A 23602-nucleotide genomic window follows, 5' to 3' on the forward strand; every position below is an offset into this window, starting at 1 on the left:
AGGGGGGATTTGATAGCTGCTTTCAACTACCTGAAAGGGGGTTCCAAAGAGGATGGCTCTAGACTGTTCTCAGTGGTAGCAGATGACAGAACAAGGAGTAATGGTCTCAAGTTGCAGTGGGGGAGATTTAGGTTGGATATTAGGAAAAACTTTTTCACTAGGAGGGTGGTGAAACACTGGAATGCGTTACCTAGGGAGGTGGTGGAATCTCCTTCCCTAGAAGTTTTTACGGTCAGGCTTGACAAAGCCCTGGCTGGGATGATTTAGTCGGGGACTGGTCCTGCTTTGAGCAGGGGGTTGGACTAGATGACCTCCTGAGGTCCCTTCCAACCCTGATATTCTGTGATTCTATGAGGGGATGAGGGGTGCAGGATCTGGGAGGGAGTTTGGGTGCTGTGTGCAGGTGCCAGGCTGGGACAGGGGCTGGGGGTGCAGGAGGAGATGAGGGGTGCAAGTGCTGGGACTGAGTTTGGGTGTAGGCTGGGGGTGGGGATTCAAGCTCTGGGTGGGAGCTTGGAGGTGGGAGGGGGTGCAGGCTCTGGGAGAGAGTTTGAGGGGCAAAGGGGGGTTGCAAGCTCTTGTGGGAGCTGCAGCTGTTACCTGGGGCTCCTAGGCAGGGCAGGCTGGGAGTCTCCATGTGCTGCTACCCCCAGGCACTGCCCCTGCAGCTTCCCATTGGCTGCAGGGGCACTTGGGTCAGGACATAGACCCACACTACCCAGGGGCTCCAGAGAGGGGCTGGCAGCCACATGGGGGGGAGGAAGCTGCACTGCCGTGGTGAGTGGGGGCCCCAGGCTGTTTTAAATGGCCCAAGGGATGCGCGGGATGTTGTACAGACAAAACTGCAGAGGATCATTTCAGGAGACAAGACATGATGTCATGTTTATTATAATAACACAATTTGATTTATGACCAATAGCTAATATCTAATGCCTATGCATGCGCGCGCACGTACACGCACGCACACACACACACCCCAAATGTTCTGCAGCTTCTAGATAGTTACCAGTCCTGAATGTATCCTCGTAGCTTGTGGCGGCTAACTGGCCAGGAAAGCCAGGCACAAGGAAGAACTGGGTCTCTGTTGGGCATGCACCGATGCCCTTCCATGTTGGCAGCAGAATGTGACCCTGCAAAGTCTTCCATCTCATCCATCCTTTTTGTAGGCTTTAGTTTGAATCCAGAGCCTATAGGTCTTGCTGTGTCACGCTGCCTCTGGGTCCGGTGTGATTGATCACCCATCAATTGCAGACATGACTTTCAGCCTGGGACCTGGCTTTGATGTTTCTTCAGTTGTACTTTTGTTCTTTTCTTTTGAGGGTGCACTCTTCTTGCTTTGTCAGGGCTGTTGTCTGCATCTTCAGCCGTTGATGTTTACACTTTATTTCATCAGGACAGGCTGGGGCTGGAGGTTGATTCCATCATCCATACATACCTCATTCACACATCTAAACTAAACTAATAAGATTACAGCAGAGTTTTGCAAAAATGAAGTGAGCATTTTAAAATGGAGTTTGGGACACTGCATGGACAAGTGTAAGGAATGGCAAACAGTGAACAGAAGTTACAATGTTGAAGCAGTGCAAGTTTCAGTGATTTAAGCAGCAATTGGATTGAAAGTGAAACTCAATTAGCCAATTATTGGGGTACCTGGTTTTATGAATGAATGTAGTTTCATTCATAAAACTTTACTTATGAAGTTATATTAATAAAGTGAACAATTAAAAACAATTTTCTTGATCAGTTCTACAGGGAAGGACCCAGTGGCAGAAGATAGGGCTGAGGGAGAGACACGGCCCCAAACATTGCAGGACCCAGGCCCCGGGCCAGGAATATTACTGGTGCCCAGACATCATGGGCCCATAGGACTCGCCAACCATGCTGGGGGTATATATACCAAGACAGTTTTTGTATACCTTATCTGTATAGTTTTCCCCAACAGATAGGTCAGAGCTAGAACTCTAATCCTACCCCTATTGCCTGGATCTTCTATGACTGGGGGAGTGCACACCTGAATGATCACTTTATATGTAAGGTATACCTTTTAGCAATATTTAGCAGTATGTTCAACAATCACAGTGTATGTCTTCACCCTTTTGCAATTCTCCACCAAAAATTTTATGCTTATAAGAAGCACACAGGATCATTTTCAGGGGAGAAGGCAATATGCTGTGTTTATTGAAGATACAACAATTAGTATATGCATTCAGTCACACCATTGACTGGCGGGACAGTGTGTTTGTGTGTGTTGTAGTAACCAGTCCAGAATCTGGAACAATCTAGCAGCCAGCAAGGTTGATCACGGGTAGGGAGGAGCCGGGTTCTGTTGGTCATGACATGATACTCCAGACAAGTCTTGGCAGGACGAACCCAAAGTTTCATGGCAAGGCCCCCTGTTTATATACTGATTTTCCTTCGTTGAGACCAATGAGTTTTGCACTGTCTTGCTGTAATCAATTGTTGTTTGATGAGTGCTTATTTTCTTAAATTGTCCTTCTCATCCTTTATCTTGTTCTTTCATCAAGTCCCTCAGGGAGTTATCCCATGCTAGTTTTGATCACAGCTGTCTTGTCCCCATTGATAGAGGCCTTTCTCATCTTTAGAGTCATCAATCTTCCCTCCTCTGACTTTTCACCAGGGGCGAGTTGCAGCCTTCTCGTGCCCTTGTGTCTGTCTCCAGTTCCTCCCTCGTACATCTGGTTCAGTGATGGCCTTCACACTTACCAATTAACACGTATATTCGTCATTCACACACAAAATAGAATTAATTTACACACACAATTTTGAACAGGAATATCAAATTGCAATGCAAAAGAAAACAATCATGGCATTCTTTTACTTATTTAAAAATGCTAAATCTACAACAAATTGGTGACCCTCAAAGGTCTGTTACTGCCTTGAAATCAGTCCAGACACAGATTCTGGCTGATGTATCTCTATCCGTTGGCCCATTAGGCCATTCCTTTCTGTTATTCAAAAAGGGTGGCTGGCAGGATATGATCAGATCATACACCAATGCATTTAATACATGCAACATTCTTATTCTTTATCCTTCATTTTAAATTATATAAAATATAAACATAAAATCCTACTACTCCATTTGGGGGAAGAGTTTGGGGGAGTTGTGTTCCTGATTTTTACTTGACTTCTCTCCAGCACTTGTTTTGGTTTCACCTTCCCCTTTCCGTCCCTGTTTGAAGTTTCTGTTTCTATCACAGCAGGTGATGCAATGGTATGTGAGAAAGAAGAGCAGAATTCTCAGCAGGAAAATCTTGAGCAAGTGGATAAAGACAGAGCACTATCACAAAGATCGGAAAGGAATGTGTCCAGGAGTCATGAGCAGGGAAAATCCTGTGAGATTCAGCACAGACCAGAAAGAGAGCAGGGAAACCAGCCAGGGGAGAAAGTGGGAAAATTAATTTCGTGTCAGGGAACTCAGAAGGGCCTCAAGGAAAACACAACACAGCAGGAAATCCTCAGGGGAAAGAGAAACAATACATGCACTGAGTGTGGGAAAAACTTACAACACGACTCAGCCCTTATAAACCATCAGAGAAGGCACACAGGTAAGAAACCCTGTGAATGCCGTGAGTGTGGGAAAACCTTCAGTTGCAGCTCGGCCCTTATTAGGCATCAGAGAATCCACACAGGGGAGAGACCCTATGAGTGCAGTGAGTGTGGGAATACCTTCAATCACAGTTCGCATCTTATTAGGCATCAGAGAATCCACACAGGCGAGAGGCCCTATAAATGCAGGGAGTGTGGGAAAACCTTCACTACCAACTCAGCCCTTTCTGAACATCAGAGAATCCACACAGGGGAGAGGCCCTATGAATGCAGGGAGTGTGGGAAAAGCTTCATTACCAACTCAGCCCTTTCTGAACATCAGAGAATCCACACAGGGGAGAGGCCCTATGAATGTCGTGAGTGTGGGAAAAGCTTCATTACCAACTCAGCCCTTTTTCAACATCAGAGAATCCACACAGGCGAGAGGCCCTATGAATGCCGTGAGTGTGGGAAAAGCTTCACTACCAGCTCAGCCTTTTCTGAACATCAGAAAATCCACACCGGTGTGAGACCCTATGAATGCCGTGAGTGTGGGAAAACCTTCAGTCGCAGCTCTACACTTATTAGACATCAGAGAATCCACACAGGGGAGAGGCCCTATGAATGCTGTGAGTGTGGGAAAACCTTCAAACACAGTTCACACGTTATTAGGCATCAGAGAATCCACACAGGAGCGAGGCCCTATGAATGCAGTGAGTGTGGGAAAAGCTTCACGAGCAGTTTAGCCTTTTCTGAACATCAGAGAATCCACACAGGGGAGAGGCCCTATGAATGCCGTGAGTGTGGGAATACCTTCTCTTGGCACTCAGTTCATGTTAGCCATCAGAGAATCTGCAAGGGAGATCAACACCATAAAAACCTCTAGGGCTATCCGTACTTTTTTTTTCTTTAATACTTTTCCTGATTCCCAAATAGTAACTTTTGAAGCTGTTTGAACTGTTTGCAGCACCATTATCCCTCAGCTTGTCCAGATGAGTGGTCCATTTTTGCCTTTTGCAGTTCGCCCTGTTTTGACGTTGACACGTTGGTTCTTTCTATCAACTCAGTAGTCCCATGAATAATTCAAGTGTGCCCTTCCTACCAGGGAACCAGGAAGCATCACATTTATACCATTCCTCCTGTTGCAGTTATTGTTAGTCACCAATGTTACAAATTGTATCATTGCCAGTTGTTCTCACATTGCTCTGGGTTCTGCTGAAGAGCAGTTATATTGGGAACTTTTCAGATTATATTTAAATGAAGAGGAGCAGGGGCAGGGGGGAAAGTGTGATTTCAGCCTCTGTGACACTGCAAAGAGATGGGGAGACTCAGAGATTCCCTCCTTCCCCATCACTGCAGAACGGTTACCTTTTGTCTGAGCCATGCAGAGTTTATCTTAATCACATTCTATCCCTCCACTTCTCAAAGTGCCATGTGAGGAAGAGTTCTCGGCTGTCTGTGCTTGGAGATGATGCTTTGACTTCTTTAATCCTATATCAGAGTCGCTATGACTGGAGATGAAAGTATCAAAGACCTGGGAGGGGAATTCAAATGGATCCCAAAAACAGTTATAATCATTTGGAGTTTAAATTGCCGGGTCCACCTGTTGGTAAAGCCACTTCTGGCAATGTGGCTGTCCCCCCCTTCCCCCCCCCACGTGCGCCCATTATTTGGATGCTAGGATAGTGAAAATTTTGTAAATAACATAACTGACTATTGAGACAGTGCTGAGTGAAGTATGTTTGAATGGATCAGAGGAGAATGTGATTGGAGAATCTCTTGTCCTGATTCTGAATAATCAGATGTAACCTGCTTTGAAATTTCACTTGACACTTTCATTGTCATGTATTCTATCTCTCTGTGATGTGGGTTTCTATCTTTCCTGAAGGCTGTTTGGTCACCCAATCAGATATTAGTTCAGTTTGATAGGCTATAGCTCAGATATATTGGAGAATTTAAGACAAATGACCACTTGTTAAAATCATCATTTCTCACTTCAGCTTTGCTTTTTCCCCATCCCTCCATGATGACATGGAGAAAGTTCAAGTGCAGTTCTGTCAACAGGGGAGAACTCTCCAATTTACTGGACATGCTAACAAAGGAACAGCAGTGATTTAAAATCTCCACTCGGAAATGGTGAACAACAGCAGAACCCCAGCTAATTGGAAGAAGTGCATATGATCACAGTGTAATTCGATTGTTTGTCAATATTGTCTCTGATGATCTGGGGAGAGAATTCCATGGTAAGTGATTTTGAACTAGGTAAAATGGCCACGTATTTGGTTCCCAAATCATCTGTAACCCAGGGAAGATCTCTCCTAGCTAATCTTATATTATGGGAGATGCTGCCCTTCATGACACAGATGTTGATTAAATAGAAGTGGGGTTTTTGTTGTATTTATCCTTTGTGGGTACTAAAAATATGTATAAAATGAAATCAGTTTTGGAAATCTAATAGCTGCAGAAAAATAGCTAGTTTTTAATGGAAACTCCAGCTCTGGTAACTAACAGAGATTCTGATCCAGCCCTGTATCCAGTCCCTTGCCTGGAACTGTTCCATGAAATTAAAGAAAAGCTGGGCACGTTTTGGGAAGCCATTCCTCCCTAACCCTGTTGAGATTGTGAGTAGTTTTGTAAAGAATTCTACTTCAGAGAAGTGTAAATTTACCCTAACCAAGGCCAAGGATTTGGAAAGAATTGGGGTGAAAGAGTACACAGTCAGTTCTTGGTTTCCACCCCAGTAAAGGAAGCGATGGTGACCAGTGACCCAAGGAAAATTGTTTGTACAACTCCACTTCCTAGTGCAGTGTCACTGATTACAGTTCCAGAGGATACCAGGGTTAGACTGAGAACAATCATCATTCACTGGTGGGATGCAAAGAGAGAGTGCTTCATAAGACATTCCTTCCCCGTGGATCCCAAACTACCTGCCTGATTGGGTAAAAAGGACTTTCAGGCTGTAGAAATGATGGTAACCAATGAGGCAATGAATCTGTCAGGCTCTAATTTCAGGCTTCCGGATACTCGCATGTTGAGTCCTGATTCCATGGTTTGTGTCTGACGCGATGGCTCCACAATAAAGCTGATGTTGGCGCAGCCGCAGCAATGTCGCTGTACTGCAGCACCGCTATTACAAATGCTCGAAGCCAATGGGAGAGATCTCTCAAGCTGGACTTGATTAGACCAGCTCTCGGAAGCAGCAGCAGCTGTGTTGGCAGGAGAAGCTCTCCTCCTGATAAAAAGAAAAGGAGGACTTGTGGCACCTTAGAGACGAACACATTTATTTGAGCATAAGCTTTCATGAGCTACAGCTCACTTCATTGGATGCATTCATTTGTTTGGGGTTTTTTTTGTTTGTTCCCCCCCACCACCTCACCCACTGAATGCATCCGATGAAGTGAGCTGTAGCTCACGAAAGCTTATGCTCAAATAAATGTGTTCATCTGTAAGGTGCCACAAGTCCTCCTTTCCTTGTTGCGAATACAGACTAACACGGCTGCTACTCTGAAACCTCTCTTCCTGATGTAGCGCTGTCTACACAGAGGGTTTGGACTGTGTTACTATGTTGCTCAGTGGTGTGGCTTTTAAACACTCCTGAGCAATATACGTTTACTGATAAATGTCTTTAGTGTAGACCAGATAGTTTTATCTTGTGTTTTATGCATTTACATCCCTTCTCCTCTAGCTTCTCCTACTTTGAAAGATTAAAAAGTGTGAAAAGAGAGGTATTGTTCCTCATATTGCAAACATTCCCACATAGGAGACCCCTTCCATCAACACACATGGCAGAAGACCCAGAGATATATGAACTCACAGAAGTGGTTGGGACCTATGTTGGGACAAACCACAACTTCAGTCATGGTTCAGTTGTTGGCAATGGGGATTAAAAGAAAATGAACATATATGATGAGAATTTGTGGTCTTTGAATATGTTGTTGTTTCCAATGACAATGAAATTATAGGTAAAGTTATTAGTTAAAGAGTAAGAGACTAATTGTGTGATAATCTGAATTATTTTGGGAAACTGAAAGTTGTCTTGTTTTTTGTTTTGTTAGTCTTACAGCAAATGATGGCTAATCTTGAAGTTAATTTGATTTAATTTACCCTCTGTAGTGTAATGAGTTCTGGTAGAAAACCTCATTCCAAAGGTTGGGGTGGGAGAATGTGTTTGAGAAAGAGTGTATAAGAATATTGGCCCAGTATAGATTTTAATTTTTTGTATTTCAAATAGAACTTGTTTTGCTTAGCTTCAGAGTCAATTTCTATTAAAAAGAAAACTACTGGAGGAGACAAGTTGTCTAACCTTTTATCCACTTACACTGTAAGGGTCACTGACTTCCCCACTTCTCTAATTTGCAAAGGAAAGACATGACATCTGTCATAGGATGTGTCCAGCAGGTAGGAAAGCTGCAATTGTCAACCATCAATATCAAGGAAAAGGAGAGTTCCAACCATTGTCATTTTAGTATCTTATTGTTCCTTTCTCTATTTTTTGTGCTTGCCTTTCTTTTATATCAGAGTGTGACTGTATAGCTCAGTGCATGTGTGACAAAAGCTCATTGGTGCCAATTAGCAAAGGGGTCACTGTTATTCACAAGCAACTTCTGTCTCAGTCCTGACAAACTTGCCACAGCTAATACAGTGATTTTATTATATTTATCCAGGAAGCATACCACTGAGAACTCTACTGAAAGCTTGTAAATTATTGTTACTCCTAATCACTGCTAGATGTGTACGAGTCATATTTAAGGAGTAATGTAAGTACATGGAAAATTATGCCCATATGGTATTTTCATGAAAGTGAATCACCCCCAGTCATAGGTCTTGATGGGGACGGCCCATTCCAGTGGGAGGGAATTGTCACCAGTCCCTTGCTAACCAGTTATGTGATGTATTGCTCCATTGTCAACCTTTGCACCAACCCAGAAAAGCCAATAGAAAACTATCAAAGACAAACTATAGACATCAAAACCCTGTGGAAGTGAAAATGACAATATGACAATGAGAAGATCGTCCTTTCTGTGAATAAAGACAAAAGACTGATTCAGTTTATAACAAGGTGGAGAAAAACACTCTGGGTCCATTCACAAAGGAGATCCCTAACAACCAGTTGCGCTTCATGTAAGGCAGGGCCCTGGCTCCTAGAAACTAGCAATCACTGCAATAGACTGAAGTGAGGTGAGAATCTACTTAGATGGAAAAGTATCTATTAAAAAGTGTAGGTTGCATTTTGTCATTTTGTTGGTAATGGTTGGTTTCCATCAGTCACATTTGTTTCTGTTTAAATCTCTATCCCTTGTTAAATAAATTTCTGTTTGTTCAATAACTGTACTCAAGTGCTGTGTGTGATGCAGTAGAAGTGGTCTACAGTAAAACTGGTAACCTGGGATATACCGTTCCTTCAGGAAGCTAGGATCTGGGATTTCTCTGAGTATCTGCTGATCGGGGCTGGATGCCAGAGGGGGACACATTGAAGGAACTTAGGAGCTAGGGTGCTCTGTGGGCAACTGGCAGGGCTGCTGTAGCTCAGAGGAGGGTGCTCGAGTGCCTGACAGGCTGAGTATCAGAGGGGTAGCCATGTTAATCTATAAGGTGCCACAGGACTCTTTGCCACTTTTACAGATCCAGACTAACAGATGTATTGGAGCATCCGACAAAGTGGGTATTCACCCACAAAAGCTTATGCTTCAAGACGTCTGTTAGTCTATAAGGTGCCACAGGACTCTTTGCTGCTTTGACGTGCTGAGTGAGTTTGGTCATTAACATCCAGCTGCCAAATGCAAAAATCCCTGTTACTAGTGGCAGGTGGCAACAAGGAGACTCACAGCCCTCAGCAGCCTGAGAAGAGTCACATTGTTCACCTATGTTGATCCACCTGTCAAATCCACACAGGGAAAGCACCCTATAGCATAGTTCCATGAATCAGAATAGCCCTAAAACTCTGCCCTATGAAATCATGGAACATGTGTTCTTCCCTCTGTGAAAGCACGTCAAGAATCCAAGTGCTGGAGGGTAGGGATTGGGTCCAGAGTGATCTAGACAGATTGCAGGATTGGGCCAAAATAAATCTGAATAAATTCAAGAAGAAGAGCAGAGCCTTGCACTTAGGACAGAAGAATCCCATGCACTGCTACAGGTTGTGGATCGACTGGCTCAGCATCAGTTCTGCAGAAAAGGACCTGGGGATTACAGTGGATGAGAAGCTGGATATGAATCAGCAGTGTGCCCTTGTTGCCAAGAAGGCTAACGGCATATGGGACTGCATTAGTAGGAGCGTTGCCAGCCAATCAAGAGAAGTGATTATTCCCCTCTATTTTGCACTTCTGAGGCCTCATCTGGAGTACTGCGTCCAGTTTTGGGCCTCCTGCTACAGAAGGGATGTGGACAAATTAGTGAGAGTCAGATGGCAATGAAAATGATTAGGGGACTGGGGTACATGATTTCCAAGGAGCCTTTGGGAACTGGGCTTGTTTAGTCTGCAGAAAAGAAGAGTGAGGGGGGATTTGATAGCAGTCTTCAACTACCTGAAGGGGGGTTCCAAAGAGGATGGATCTAAGCTGTTCTCAGTGGCCTGACCCAGTACGGCTGTTCTTATGTTTTATGTACAGGAATGAGGCACTTAGAAAGCAGAAATGGGGGAAGGGGCTCTAAATTTAAATCAGTTTTAGAGTGAAATGTGTTCAAACACAATGAGACTCGATGTATGGAAGAAATAACAAGTGATCCCCAGCTCCTTCCCCCAAGTCTTATGTGGGGATTAGCTACCAACAGCTGCGACTGCCGCTCTGAGCACCTCTGCAGCCCACCAGCTGGTTCTCATGGGGCAGATGGTGAGTTGCTGGGCAGGGCTGCTGCACCAGCTGGGGTCTGAAATATGAACAGGGATGTAATCCCAGGTGCGGCCTGGCACCCCCCCCCCCCGGGGGCTCCTGCAGGCTGCAGTGGATGCAGTGGATGCATGCGGGTGCCGGCCCCCGTGTGCCCCCCAGCTTCCGCAACGCCTAGGGTTACCATATTTCAACAATCAAAAAAGAGGATGGGGGAGAGCCTTGCCATAGCCTCACCCATCCATTCCCTTCCACTTCCCACCCCCTGACTGCCCCCCTCAGGACTCCCAACCCCCCCTTCTCCTTGTCCCCTGACTGCCCCCTCCTGGGAACCCTGCCCCTAACTGACCCCCAGAACCCCACCCCCTACCTAAGCCTCCCTGTTCCTTGTCCCCTGACTTCCCCAACCCTTATCCACACCCCCGCCCCCAGATTGACCCCTGGGACTCCCATGCCCCATCCAACCACTCCCTGCCCCCTGACAGGACCCCCAGAACCCCCGACCCATCTAATCGCTGCTGCTCCCCGTCCCCTGACTGTTCCAATCCCTCTCCACCCCGCCACCCCCTGACAGGCCCCCCCAGAACCCCTGACCCATCCAACCCTCCCCCTTCTCCCTGACTGCCGCCCTGGCTGAGACTCCCCTTACCATGCCCATGCTGGTCAGACGCTGGCTCCACGTGGAGCAAAACACACTGCTGGACTGCCATGCTCACAGGCCCTCCCTCGCAGAGTGCTGAGGCAGTGGGAGGGGCAGCGGTGGCTCACATGCCCAGGAGCTGCAGAACCCGAGCGCTGTGCAGGGGGGATCTGGGGGGCATGCCTGCCCGTGCTGCTTGCGGCGGCCCCCGTGCGCCCCCGGCTCCTCCCTCACCACGGTCAGACTCTGTGGCTCCCTGGAGTGTGAGCCACCGCCGCCCCTCCCGGAGCAGGCTCAGGGCCCCACGCCCCAGCGGCCGTGGCAGCTCACATGCCTGGGAGCCGCAGAGCCAGAGCGTGGCGAGGGGGGAGCCAGGGGGCACAAGGGGAATGCCACCCGTATGCATCTGCTGCAGCCTCCAGGAGCCCCCGGGGGGGGGGGGGGGGTGCCGGGCCACAGCCTAGGCAGGAATCATAGAATCATAGAATATCAGGGTTGGAAGGGACCTCAGGAGGTCATCTAGTCCAACTCCTGCTCAAAGCAGGACCAATCCCCAATTTTTGCCCTAGATCCCAAATGGCCCCCTCAAGGATTGAACTCACAACCCTGGGTTTAGCAGGCCAATGCTCAAACCACTGAGCTATCCCTCCCCCCTGGCAGCTCCTCCCTGCTGAGCCAGGGCACCACTTTTTGGTGCCCCCAACCACTTTGCGCCCTAGGAGACTGCCTAGTTTGCCTAGTGGTTGCAGCAGCCTTGAGGTTAAGGCTCTGGTCAAGGTGGTCACAGCTGCCACCAGGGTGGTCCTTCAGGCAGCCTCGGACACTGCGGATATGACTGCAAGATCTATGGCCTCTACGGTGTCCATGAGGAGAGTGTCATGGCTGCTGTTATCAGGGTCATCCAGCGAGGTGCAGAACTCCTTGCAGGACCTCCCATTCGATGGCAAGGCCCTGTTCATGGAACAGACATAAAGTAACACTGTCTTAAGGACTCCTGCATGACATTAAAGACTTGGTTTCTATGTCCCGGCCCTGGCCAGGACCAAATTCAAACCGCAGCAGGCCCCCAGTCAGGCCATCCACTCCAGATAAGAGCCCTCTTATAAAAAGTCAAGGGACTATAAAAAGCACTGACAACGGCAGTTGCGGTCTCCACCCCAGGACTCTAAGGGCAAGTGGGCTGGTAAGTGCCTGGTTTGATGGGATGCCTGGGAATGACTTACCAGTTTGTACCAGAGATCCTCCTGACCTTCCCTTCTGTTCCCGAGACTGTGTTAGCCTCCCTCCACTGGTGATCCACCACGGAGAACATGCTTTAAGGGGTCTCGTTCAGGGATCAGCTCCTGACTGTAGCATTGGCGTCCAATGCGTTGGACTTGGGGTGGGAAGCCCATGTGGGAAACCTCCAGACCCAAGGTCTGTGGTCTGCACAGGAACGCGCCCTGCACAAAAATGTCAAGGAGCTTGGAGCAGTCCGTCTAGCCTGCGTGGCCTTTTGCTCGTGCCTAGCAGGCAGAGTGGTCAGAGTTCTCATGGAAAACACAGCCTTGATGTTCTACATCAACAGGCAAGGCAGGGCCTGCTCCTCAGCCCTCTGCCAGGAAGCCCTCAGGCTGTGGGACTTCTGTATAGCCCATGATAGCAACTTGGAAGCCCACCACTTACAGGGTCTCTGAAAATCTCAGGCAGATCGGCTGAGTCGGGACTTCTCCTCTCAGCACGAATGGTCACTGCACATGGAGGTGGTGCACAGGATTTTCTGAACATGGGGCACTCCCCAAGTGGACCTCTTTGCGACCAGGGAGAACCACCGCTGTACCCATTTCTGCTCCAGGGGAGGGCTGGGCATGGGCACAATCTTTCTTCTGTCCTGGTCTGGTCAGCTTTTCTATGCCTTTCCCCCAATTCCGCTGATCGGCAAGGTCTTGCCAGATAAAGACGGACAGGGCTTGTGTCCTTCTGATCACCCCGGTGTGGCCCAGACAGCACTGGTACGGGACTCTCACGAGCTTGGCAGCTGCCCCGCCGTGGCCATTACCAACCCGCCTGGACCTTCTCACCCAGGACCAAGGTCACCTTCTCCACCCCAACCTAGCAGCCCTCCACCTCACGGCGTGGCTGCTCAGTGGTTAGGCCAGGAGGAGAGGACTCGCTCGAAGGGAGTCACCCTCCATGCATCAGGCCTACCTGGAAAAATGGTCTCGGTTTTCCTGGTGGGCTGCCTACTGGGGCATCTCACCAGTGGCTACCCCGATCTGGCTTATACTGGATTACTTCCTTCATCTCTGTCAAGGTGCATTTGGCAGCCGTATCGGCCTTTCACCTGCTGGTACAGGGCCGCACCATAGTCTCTCATGCCATGACCAGTTGATTCTTTAAGGGCTTGGATCTCCTTTTTCCTTATGTTAGACCCCCCAGTCTCTCAGTGGGACCTGAACTTGGTTCTAGCCAGGCTAATGGGACCTCCATTTGAGCAGCTTGCTACATGCTCCTGGTCCTACCTCTCATGGATAGTAGCCTTTCTTGTGGCAATCACGTCTGCTAGGAGTGTCTTGGAGCTCCAGGCCCTGACCTCCAAACCCATCATTCCTCCCAAGGTGGTCTCTGCCTATCATATGGGCCAGGACATTTTCCTGCTGGAGCTCTGTCCCAAGCCCACGTGTCCAGTGAGGAGCACCACCTTCACATGCTAGATATAAGATGGGCTCTGGGTTTTTACCTAGAACATAAAAAACAGTTCAGGAAGTCTTTGCAGCTGTTCATCGCCGTGGCCGAGTGCATGAAAGGTTGGCCGATCTCCACTCAGCGGCTCTCCAATTGGATCACTTCATGTATCCCTACTTGTTATGATCTGGTGGGAGTTCCCCCACCACCGATTGTGAGGGCACACTTGACTAGGGCGCAAGCCTTGTCAGTTGCCTTTCTGGCTCACATCCCTATTCAGGACATTTATAGGGCTGCCACATGGTCTTCACTCCACACGTTCATCTCGCATTATGCAATCATCTCCCAGATTAGGGAGGACGCCAGGTTCGGCAGAGCAGTGCTCCATCCTGAGTGTCTGTGAACTCCTACCCACCTCCAACAGTTATATCTTGGAATCATCTATTGTGGAATGCACATGAGAAATCACTCGAAGAAGAAAAGAAAGTTACCTTTTCCGTAACTGGCGTTCTTTGAGATGTGTTGCTCATGTCCATTCCACTTCCTGCCCTTCTTCCCCTCTATTGGAGTTGTCTGGCAAGAAGGAACTGAGGGTGGGGGGAATGCGCAGCTCCCCTTATACCGCGCCGTGGTGGCGCCACGCCAGGGGTCGCTGGAGCGCTCCCCTATGGGTAGTGCTAAGAGAAAAACTTCCGGCTCTGGTGCACGTGGCGAACATGCACACCTATTGTGGAATGGACATGAGCATCACATGAAGAACACCAGTATGGAAAAGGTAACTGTCTTATCCTTCAATTCTAGTGTCAGAATCAATACAATTGCTTCAGCTTGATAGTTTCCCAAAGGGAAAACTTCACTTCTCTCCAAAGGGAGTTGAGAGACAAGGCGGGTGAGGGTAAGAGCTTGTGGTGGACAACCTCTGTTGGTGAAAGAGACAAGCTTTGGAGCTAACCCAGAGCACTTCTTCAGTTCTGTGTACCCCGAAAGGTCGACTCTTCAGTAAAGAGTGATTAGAACATAAGAACAGTCATACTGCGTCAGACCAGTTCATCTAGCCCACTATTCTATCTTCCAGCAGTGGCCAATGCCAGGCACCAGAGAGGGAATGAAGAGAACAGGGAATCATCAAGTGATCCATCCCCTGTTGCCCATTCCCAGTTTCTAGCAAACAGAGGCTAGGGACACCATCCCGGCCCATCCTGGCAAATAGCCATGGAGGGACGTATCCTCCATGCACGGCTCTAGTTCTTTTTGGAACCCTGTTCTAGTCTTGGCCTTCAAAATATCCTCTGGCAAAGAGTTCCCCAGGTTAACTGTGCATTGTGTGAGCACCATGGCCCCTGTGGAGCTGCCCTTCTCCTTCCCTTTCTATGATCTCATCTTTCATTGACGAGCATTTTTTCTATTTAGGGTCAGAATCATCCCAAACTAGCTGCCCTCACCTCCTGCCCCCTTAAAGAGACACTGTCCCCTGTCTTGTGTAAATCACTGACATCTCTCCTCCCTCGGCACTGACTGTCCCTCCGTACCCTTGCTCCTCAGTCTGTGCTGATTGAACCCTTCCTTCCACTCCTGAAGGGTTCTCCCTTCTTGTTCATCATCAAGCAGCCCAGTAAATGGGAATCTTAAAAGTACCCAGGTGATTTAGGAGGAGAAACCCACCTTCAGACCTTCCATGCAGTTGGCACTTCTCCCTCACTGAGCAGGATTGAAATTCATGCAGGGAGACTGCTGGGCCACATCCCAGATGGGCATGAGCAAAGCAGCAGGAGAACCTGGAGATTGAACCTAGAGCTTCATACATTCAAACCATGCTGTTTTCCACTGAGCTACACCAGCAGCCAAGTTAGGTTTCCTAGGTGCTACACTCAGAGACCTCCTGTTCCCAGAGCATCTAGTGGCCTATAAGCTTCATGGGAAGCCCATTCCCCTCTCTCAGGGTGAATCATGCTGTCCTGGAGGTTGCTGGTTCATACGGGTCACTTTGCAGCAGGGCCAGTTTCTCTATGTGGGGGAGAGAGAGTTTGCCCTGCCCTGGTGCAGAGATACACTCAGTCCTCTCCCCTGCATTTGGTGGGGGGTGCTGCAATCACCTCCTGGCAGGTAATGGTGGTGGGGGCGCTGTGAGCAGCTCAACACCTGACCCTGGTGGCAGTAGTGGTGTGGAGAGCTCCAGGTGTTTCTAGGATCTACTATTTCCACCTACCTGTAAAGTCCAGCTTTCCCAAGCACATTCACTGTGGTGCAATTGGGTCACAGTTTCCACGGCTGTACAGCAAAAAATTACTCCCAGTTTCCCTTCTATCTGCAGCACGATTAGCCTGTGTCAGTGGTTAATGAGGTGGATCTAGTCGTAGATGGTTATTCATTCTCCACCTGGACAATTCAGACAGTCCATTTCCTACTCAAATCCCCAGCACCTCCGTGATCCTGGAAGCAGGGGTTGGGTTTTCCCTGAGGCCCTGAGATTTTCAGGGTCCTTTTATCCCTCGGCCTCGAGTGAACTCAGCTTTTCCCCCATCCCAGACATTCCATGATATAACAACAGCAGCATAAAGAAAGAGAGGAGGGAACATCTCGGTACCAGGGTTGAATGTTCCCAGACCCCTCTGTTTGTCCATTGTTTCTACTGCAGAAGAGGAAGGTTCCATGGAATTTGACACCCTGCTTTGCACAAGGGACAGAGAAAGATCTTGCTGTTCCTGCATCTGTGCAAAGAAAATTGTCCTTCTGTGTGAAAGAGAGGCAGGAAATGGCCCCACGGGGGGACGATGTCCTCAGGATTAAGAGCAAAGCACTCAGGGTGAGAAGGGATTTAACTCCACTCATCTGGGATTTAACAAATTCTCATCCATGGACACATTGTGAACTTGTGACATTGATCCAGACTTGGGGGGTTCAGGCTGCTTTAACTCTTCATAAAAACATTAACTTGATTCCAAGCAGAGAGATAGGAGAAGCCTGAAGCTGACTTTAATCCCAGGCTGGTGTCTCCTGGAAAGTGGGAAACAGCCTTTTCTGCTGCCAGGGGACAGCGGGCTATTGGCGACATCCCAGGGCTGGGATGAAAGGGGAACGTTGCATGGACGTTACCATACAGGCCCCATCCTGCTTCTCAGAGCCCACAGGAGAGAATCTAGAGAAGGGCGAGTCATTTCTCCCCTGCATTCTCAGGAGAAGCCAGTAGCCGTCCTTGAACAGACACCCAGGAGGGCAATCACGGCAGTTCTGCAGAGAGCTCTGCCTCCCAGGAGATCCAGCTAGGAGTGGGAGCGCTGGGGGCTAAGCAGTTTTACAGTGGGGAGGAGGGCCAGACCAGGCTCTCACAGGTGGCTTTGCCAGTGGGGAGGCTCTAGGTCACATGTTGGGGTGGGGTCACTAGGGACTACAGAACGTGGGGCTGGTTAAAATGAAACTGCACAAAAAAACCTCCCATTTTGCTCCAGATAAAGGCCCTACTTTGGTCTCTCCCTGTTTCATGAAAATCTCTATCTCTACACAGTCTCAGAAACCCCCTCTCTTCCATGGGTATTTTCATGGTTTCTTCCTTTTTTCATGGTCTCATACAAATATTTTTGCCATGGAAATGATCAAATACATTTAAAATAAGAAAAACAATCAAACAACACATCTGCATCTCCTGCACCATCTCCATCACCCCTACATTTACTTCACACCAGGCCCAGGACTTGCACCCAGTAACTCCTGGGGCTGTGGGACAGAACTGAGATTCACTGGCAGCAGTGAGGGAGGACGGTTGGGAGCAAGAGGTCTGCGGAGTATTTTAATCCTTTATGTATATTTATTTTTTTGAGGATTAAATCAATGCAGCTTCCACTCCTGGGACTCTCCCCAGGAAATAACATTTCTGTGCAAAGTACCCAAAACTTTTAATAATAATAAGTTAAATGAAATGGCCACATGATGGTGCCAGAACTTAAGGAATGAGAAGCCATGTTTCTTCAAACTGCATTGTGCTGAAAAGGGAGGTGTTTTCTCTTTGAAGCCTAGCCCCCCCTACTCTAACCCACTAAGCCCCACTCATCCAGGAATAGAACCCAGGGGTCCTGGTTCCCAGATCCCCGCCTGTAGCCCACTAGACCCCACTCCCTGTGACAAAGAAGGAGCTCAGAGACCCCTGTGCGGTCTCCTCACCTCCCTGCCTACGCTGCACTTGAAACCCAATGGGGTTTCCTTGGGCAGTTTTGAATCTTGCTCCCAGGAAGGGTGTAATTTTAGGTGAAGGTTCCAAATAGTGCAATGAATCATCCAGAAGGGGCAGGAGGTATCACTGTAGGAGCCAATGAAATAATCATAGCAATTTTCAGAGTAACAGCCGTGTTAGTCTGTATTCGCAAAAAGAAAAGGAGTACTTGTGGCACCTTAGAGACTAACCAATTTATTTGAGCATAAGCTTTCGTGAGCTACAGCTCACTTCATCAGATGCATACTGCAGTTTCCACAGAAAGCTTTCACGAAAGCTCATGCTCAAATAAATTGGTTAGTCTCTAAGGTGCCACAAGTAATCATAGCAATGCACGTCAGGGAAACATTTATTAATGTAGTGTGAATGAAAGGTAAGACTCTGATAGTGTCAGTGTCACACTAGAAGGCATTGTGATTGTTTTAAATTTGTCATCCAAACCTACCTAACACCTAATTTCAAGCTGTTTTCTTACCATTGCTCATTATCAGAGAAAGGGAGAGTGAATAATAAAGAAAAACAGAGACCTAGCGACTCAAGCAAACATTTCTTTGCACCTTGCTTGGCTCTGTCAGTTATTTGGGTACAAACTCACCCACCACCCACTGTCTCCATGGGGAGGTAAAGCTCGCTGTCAGTGGGACTTGGGGAGCTTGGGATATTACTGTGAGCTGTTCGAAGATTTAGGTGAGAACCACCTAAACACGGAAACAAGGTCAAGGCTGCTATAACCCATCTTGCATCTGTGGCTGTTGCAGCAATAGGGCAGAGTACTAAGCGCAACATGACCACGGCTGGTCACAGTAGGATTTCTGTGTGACAGGATCCGTGGGGTACAACCTGGAACTGTGGGACCACTGTGCTCCCTTAACTCTCCAGCCTGGGCTCTCTCTTACAATGCTGTGCTCGTGGCAAGCAGCAAAACCCCTCCTGGTGCTGGGATCACTCAGCCAACAACATGCAGAGAAACACCCACCTAAGTTGCATGAAAGCTCCATAAGCCACTCATGAATTCTACAGAGAGTCCCCAGCCTTAGCCTTGCACCTCAGAAGTGTACCGTCTTTCACCTCACAAGACCTTTTCTTGAACAGGACAAGCTCATTAATTAGTTCGCCACGCCATCAAAAGAAAATGGACATGCACCAGCTTTTGTAAAGTGAGCAGCTTTCCCAAGCACTTTGGACAAACTCACTAGTAAGTATAAAACATTAAAATAAGTTTACTATCTACAGAAAGATAGATTTTAAGTGATTATAAGTGTTAGGCACAGAGGTCAAAGTTCGTTACAGAACAAATAAAAATAGAATCGCAGTCTAAATTCTAACTTGGACAGACTAAGCAAGAATTGGATCAAACAGCTTTTCTCACCCCACTGGATGTTTCAGTCAGTTTTCAGTTCTTAATACACAGGCTGAATTCCCTCTCAGCCTGGGACCAATCTCCCCAGTTCAAAATCTTTGTCTTCCAGACAATCTTCCAGGTGTTGAGATGGGGGAAGAGAGAAGCCAAGTGGTGGTGTCATCGACCCTCATTCATATTTTTTCTCCAGGTGCTAGAAAGATCCTTGCTGTGATCCTGGGTTAGTTAGCACCCAGTATGACTATGCTGGTCACAGAAGTGTCTCTTGTTGCAGGAAGACAGGTTTGCTGTTCAAATTCTATATTTCACAAATTTCCAGACCTGGGAATGTCCAAAAAGGGCATTTCTAATAGAGAGTTGTATGAATGGCACAAAACATGCACAGAAGTCCTATGGAGGTGGGGTAAGAATTAATAATATTTTGAGGATCTTTTGGGAAAAGAGACTTTACTGACAAGGTTTGTCTCTGTTCTTTTTTCACCTTTTGGTATTATTTAGAAGAATCACTAATTATTTTTCTAATGTATTAATTAAACCCTAAATATTATTTAATCAATCATAAACATTAGTGTCACCTGGATTCTCCCTCTGCTAGCAAGAACTAACTGAATTTTGCAGCTTTCTGGAAAGTGAGGAGACAGTGAATGTGGGGAATTCAGTCACTGTGTTTGTGGGTGGATGTTTTACATTCACATCTCTGCACAAAATAACATACTAAGGGAATGTCTAAACTACAGAATTATGTCAACCTAATAGTTATTAAATCGCTTTGTGCACAAGTGCGCATCCTCAGCCATCTGTGGCTGCCGGAAGGTCCAGCTACGTGGGGGTTGTTCTGCACTCTGTGGGGTGAGGAGTCAGCTGGGAAAAGGGGCAGACTAGGGGAGTTTGTCTTTGAATTGCAGGGACTTTGTCAGCAGGAGGCTGTATGTCTCACTGTGGATGACAGTGGGCTCTGAGCTGGGGTACCACCAGCAGGGGGTGGGGGAGGTTGCCACTTGGTAAAAATGAAATTGCAAAACCTTTCCCTGTGCTGGAGGAAAAGCCTCTCATCTATCCCTTAAACACCCCACCATGAAAATCTCCACCCCTGGCTAAGGCTGTGATTCTGTCACAGAGGTTGCACAAGTCACGGATTCTGTGATTTTCCTTGAGCTCTGTGAGTTCTGCAGCGGCAGCAGCCCGTGTGGCTGACCCCCAGGCTGCTTGAGCAGCTGGCCCCATGGCCAGCAGCTGGGACACGCTGCGGCCAGCTGCACCGACTGTTACTGGAGAGGCTCCAGGGCCACCCACACCGGCCGCTGTTCAGGCGGCCCTGGCAGCTGGCCCCAGGCAGCGCCGGAGCAGCAGCCGATGCAGCTGGCCCTGGGGAGTGCTTGAGTAGCAGCCCTGGAGGTGGCCCTGGGAAGCACCCGAGCAGTGAGCCTGGGAGCTGCCCCAGGGCCAACCACACCAGCCCCAGGCACCTCCTTGGGCAGCCCCAGGCACCTGGCCCCAGGGAGTGCCCAAGCAGTGGCTGGTGTGGCTGGTCCTGGGGAGCTCCCGAGCAGCGATCATGGGGATGGCCCCAGAGAGCCCCCGAACAATAGTTTTGGGGGTGCCCCAGGGACCTCCTGAGCAGCAGCGGTCCAGGGGGTGGCCGGAGCAGTGACCCCAGGGGCCGTCTGGAGAGTGGTGCCCGCGTCCTCACAGCAACAGCCCCAGGAGTCAGCCCCACGACAGGAGCAGGGGCCCCCCAGAGCACTCGGGCCCAGGAGCAGAGATTTAGTAATGGGTATTTATAGGAAAAGTCATGGACCGTTCACGGGCTGTGAATTTTTGGTTGTTGCCTGTGACCTGTCTATGACTTTTACTAAAAATATCCATGGCTAAATCTTAGCCTTCGCCAAGGGACTCAGAGACTCCCATGCAGGTTTCTAACTTTTCCAATTTTTCCTTGGCCTCGTACAAACACTTTTCCCGTCAAAATGATCAAGGTCATTTAAAATGAGAAAAACAAAACAAAATAAATCAAAGCCAAAGTAAACCCAACCACTCTCCCCACCAGAAACAGTTTGGGGCTGAATTTATCGACTGAAATTTTGAGGTGATTAAAAAAAAGCCCTTTATTAGCCAGAACACAGACCTTGATCTCCCGTGCTGTACATAAGACTTCTGCTACTGTACCAATGCTCTAGGTCCTCTTGTGAGACATTTCCAGTTACTCAATACTGCTGCTATTCCAGGGGGTCAATTATTGACTCCAGGAAATGTTTTTCTTACCCTGTTTCCATGTATCACTGGTTTCTCTAGCAAAGGCCAGGCCATGGCCCTATGGCGCAGACATCCTCCTTCACATCAAGCTAGAAGCTAAGAATTCTTTCCCTTTCCCCAGTTGTGGGAGGGGAGACCTTTAAAAGACCTCTCTGTGCTACTGCAGATGGCTAAGCAAAGAGAACAGACCCCAGATTCCCTCTGTGCTTTGGGAGGCAGATTTGCTGTTTGAATTCCGTATTTCAGATGACTTCAAGCCTGGGCATTGTGATTATTTGCCAGATTCTCTGGCACTGTGGCTTCAATGGAGTCCCAGCTGTGATCGCCGAGTGTTTAAGGTGTTAAACTGGAAATCCCATGGGTTTCATAGAATCATAGAATATCAGGGTTGGAAGGGACTTCAGGAGGTATCTAGTCCAACCCCTTGCTCAAAGCAGGACCGATCCCCAATTAAATCATCCCAGCCAGGGCTTAGTCGAGCCTGACCTTAAAAACTTCTAAGGAAGGAGATTCCACCACCTCCCTAGGTAACGCATTCCAGTGTTTCACCACCCTCCTAGGGAAAAAGTTTTTCCTAATATCCAACCTAAATCTCCCCCACTGCAATTGAGACCATTACTCCTTGTTCTGTCATCAGCTACCACTGAGAACAGTCTAGAGCCATCCTCTTTGGAACCCCCTTTCAGGTAGTTGAAAGCAGCTATCAAATCCCCCCTCATTCTTCTCTTCTGCAGACTGAACATCCCCAGTTCCCTCAGCCTCTCCTCATAATTCATGTGTTCCAGTCCCCTAATCATTTCTGTTGCCCTCCGCTGGACTCTTTCCAATTTTTCCACATCCTTCTTGTAGTGTGGAGCCCAAAACTGGACACAGTACTCCAGATGAGGCCTCACCAGTGTTGAATAGAGGGGGACGATCACGTCCCTTGATCTGCTGGCTATGCCCCTACTTATACATCCCAAAATGCCATTGGCCTTCTTGGCAACAAGGGCACACTGTTGACTCATATCCAGCTTCTCGTCCACTGTCACCTCTAGATCCTTCTCTGCAGAACTGCTGCCGAGCCATTCAGTCCCTAGTCTGTAGCGGTACATTGGATTCTTCCATCCTAAGTCCAGGACTCTGCACTTGTCCTTGTTGAACCTCCTCAGATTTCTTTTGGCCCAATCCTCTAATTTGTCTAGGTCCCTTTGTATCCTATCCCTACCCTCCAGCATATCTACCACTCCTCCCAGTTTAGTGTCATCTGCAAACTTGCTGAGGGTGCAATCCACACCATCCTCCAGATCATTTATGAAGATATTGAACAAAACCGGCCCCAGGACCGACCCCTGGGGCACTCCACTTGACACCGGCTGCCAACTAGACATGGAGCCATTGATCACTACCCGTTGAGCCCGACAATCTAGCCAGCTTTCTATCCACCTTATGGTCCATTCATCCAGCCCATACTTCTTTAACTTGCTGGCAAGAATACTGTGGGAGACAGTGTCAAAAGCTTTGCTAAAGCTTTCTCCTGCTCAGGTTTGAATCCTGCTCCCAGTGTGAATGGCCTTTAAGCCACAGTTTCTAACCAGAGCAATACATCTATACACACCCTGGAGACACTCTCAATTCACTTCCCATCGCAAGTAAACTCTGTTCTGCTACTTTCATAGAGATGCCTGGGATCCTACCTCACACTCTGTCCCTGAGGTCTCAGGCAAATTCTCAGCTCCCAAAGCTTCTGCCACTCACCTAGAGCCCCACAACTTAACCTGGACCCGGGCTGCTGCTCCTCTCCAGAGAGTGTGAAAGGAGCTGAGGCAGTGCAGGAGACTCCCCTGGGGCCTGAGGCTTTGGGAGAGACAGATTGAGACATCCGAGTGTCGGGAACCATGCGCCCATCGCCTAAATCAGGCGACTGTTCCAGCCCTGAGCCTAAGCTGCCCGGATCCCCCCCACAGAGCAGGGTGCCCCAGATTACAGCCTGAAAAGAGGCATGTGAAACTAACTCCCCACTCCCTGCATCACAGCTGGGGGTGGAATGAGCCCCCTGTTGCCTTAGGGTATGTGGCTATCATGCCATAGCACCATGCAGCCATTAATGGCATCAGCATTTCTACCAG

The 23602-nt window shown here is 48.3% G+C and overlaps 4 protein-coding genes across 24 annotated transcripts in view; 2 read left to right on the forward strand and 2 right to left on the reverse strand.

Annotated features, from left to right (window-relative positions):
* The window catches only part of LOC102929296 (zinc finger protein 420), a 37244-nt gene extending 18180 nt beyond the window's left edge, over window positions 1–19064 (forward strand). For 3 of the 9 annotated variants that reach the window (XM_043537415.1, XM_043537418.1, XM_043537417.1), the window contains one exon: window positions 3219–8877. In XM_043537415.1, coding sequence (XP_043393350.1) covers window positions 3219–4432 — 1214 coding nt within the window. In that variant the 3' untranslated portion in view covers window positions 4433–8877. Of the gene's footprint in view, window positions 1–3218; window positions 8878–18973 lie in introns of those variants that run through there. The other 6 variants (XR_006287742.1, XR_005223576.2, XM_037887413.2 and 3 more) reach the window with 6 other exon arrangements.
* The window catches only part of LOC102943236 (zinc finger protein 883), a 2438435-nt gene that overhangs the window by 1817049 nt on the left and 597784 nt on the right, over window positions 1–23602 (forward strand). The window lies entirely within an intron of this gene.
* LOC114020163 (zinc finger protein 501) overlaps window positions 1–23602 on the reverse strand; it is a 1907800-nt gene that overhangs the window by 1783050 nt on the left and 101148 nt on the right. The window lies entirely within an intron of this gene.
* Window positions 1–23602, reverse strand: part of LOC119564595 (zinc finger protein 883) — a 1467279-nt gene that overhangs the window by 934849 nt on the left and 508828 nt on the right. The window lies entirely within an intron of this gene.

Source organism: Chelonia mydas, chromosome 28, assembly GCF_015237465.2.
Source record: "Chelonia mydas isolate rCheMyd1 chromosome 28, rCheMyd1.pri.v2, whole genome shotgun sequence".
NCBI classification, from domain to species: Eukaryota; Metazoa; Chordata; order Testudines; family Cheloniidae; genus Chelonia; species Chelonia mydas.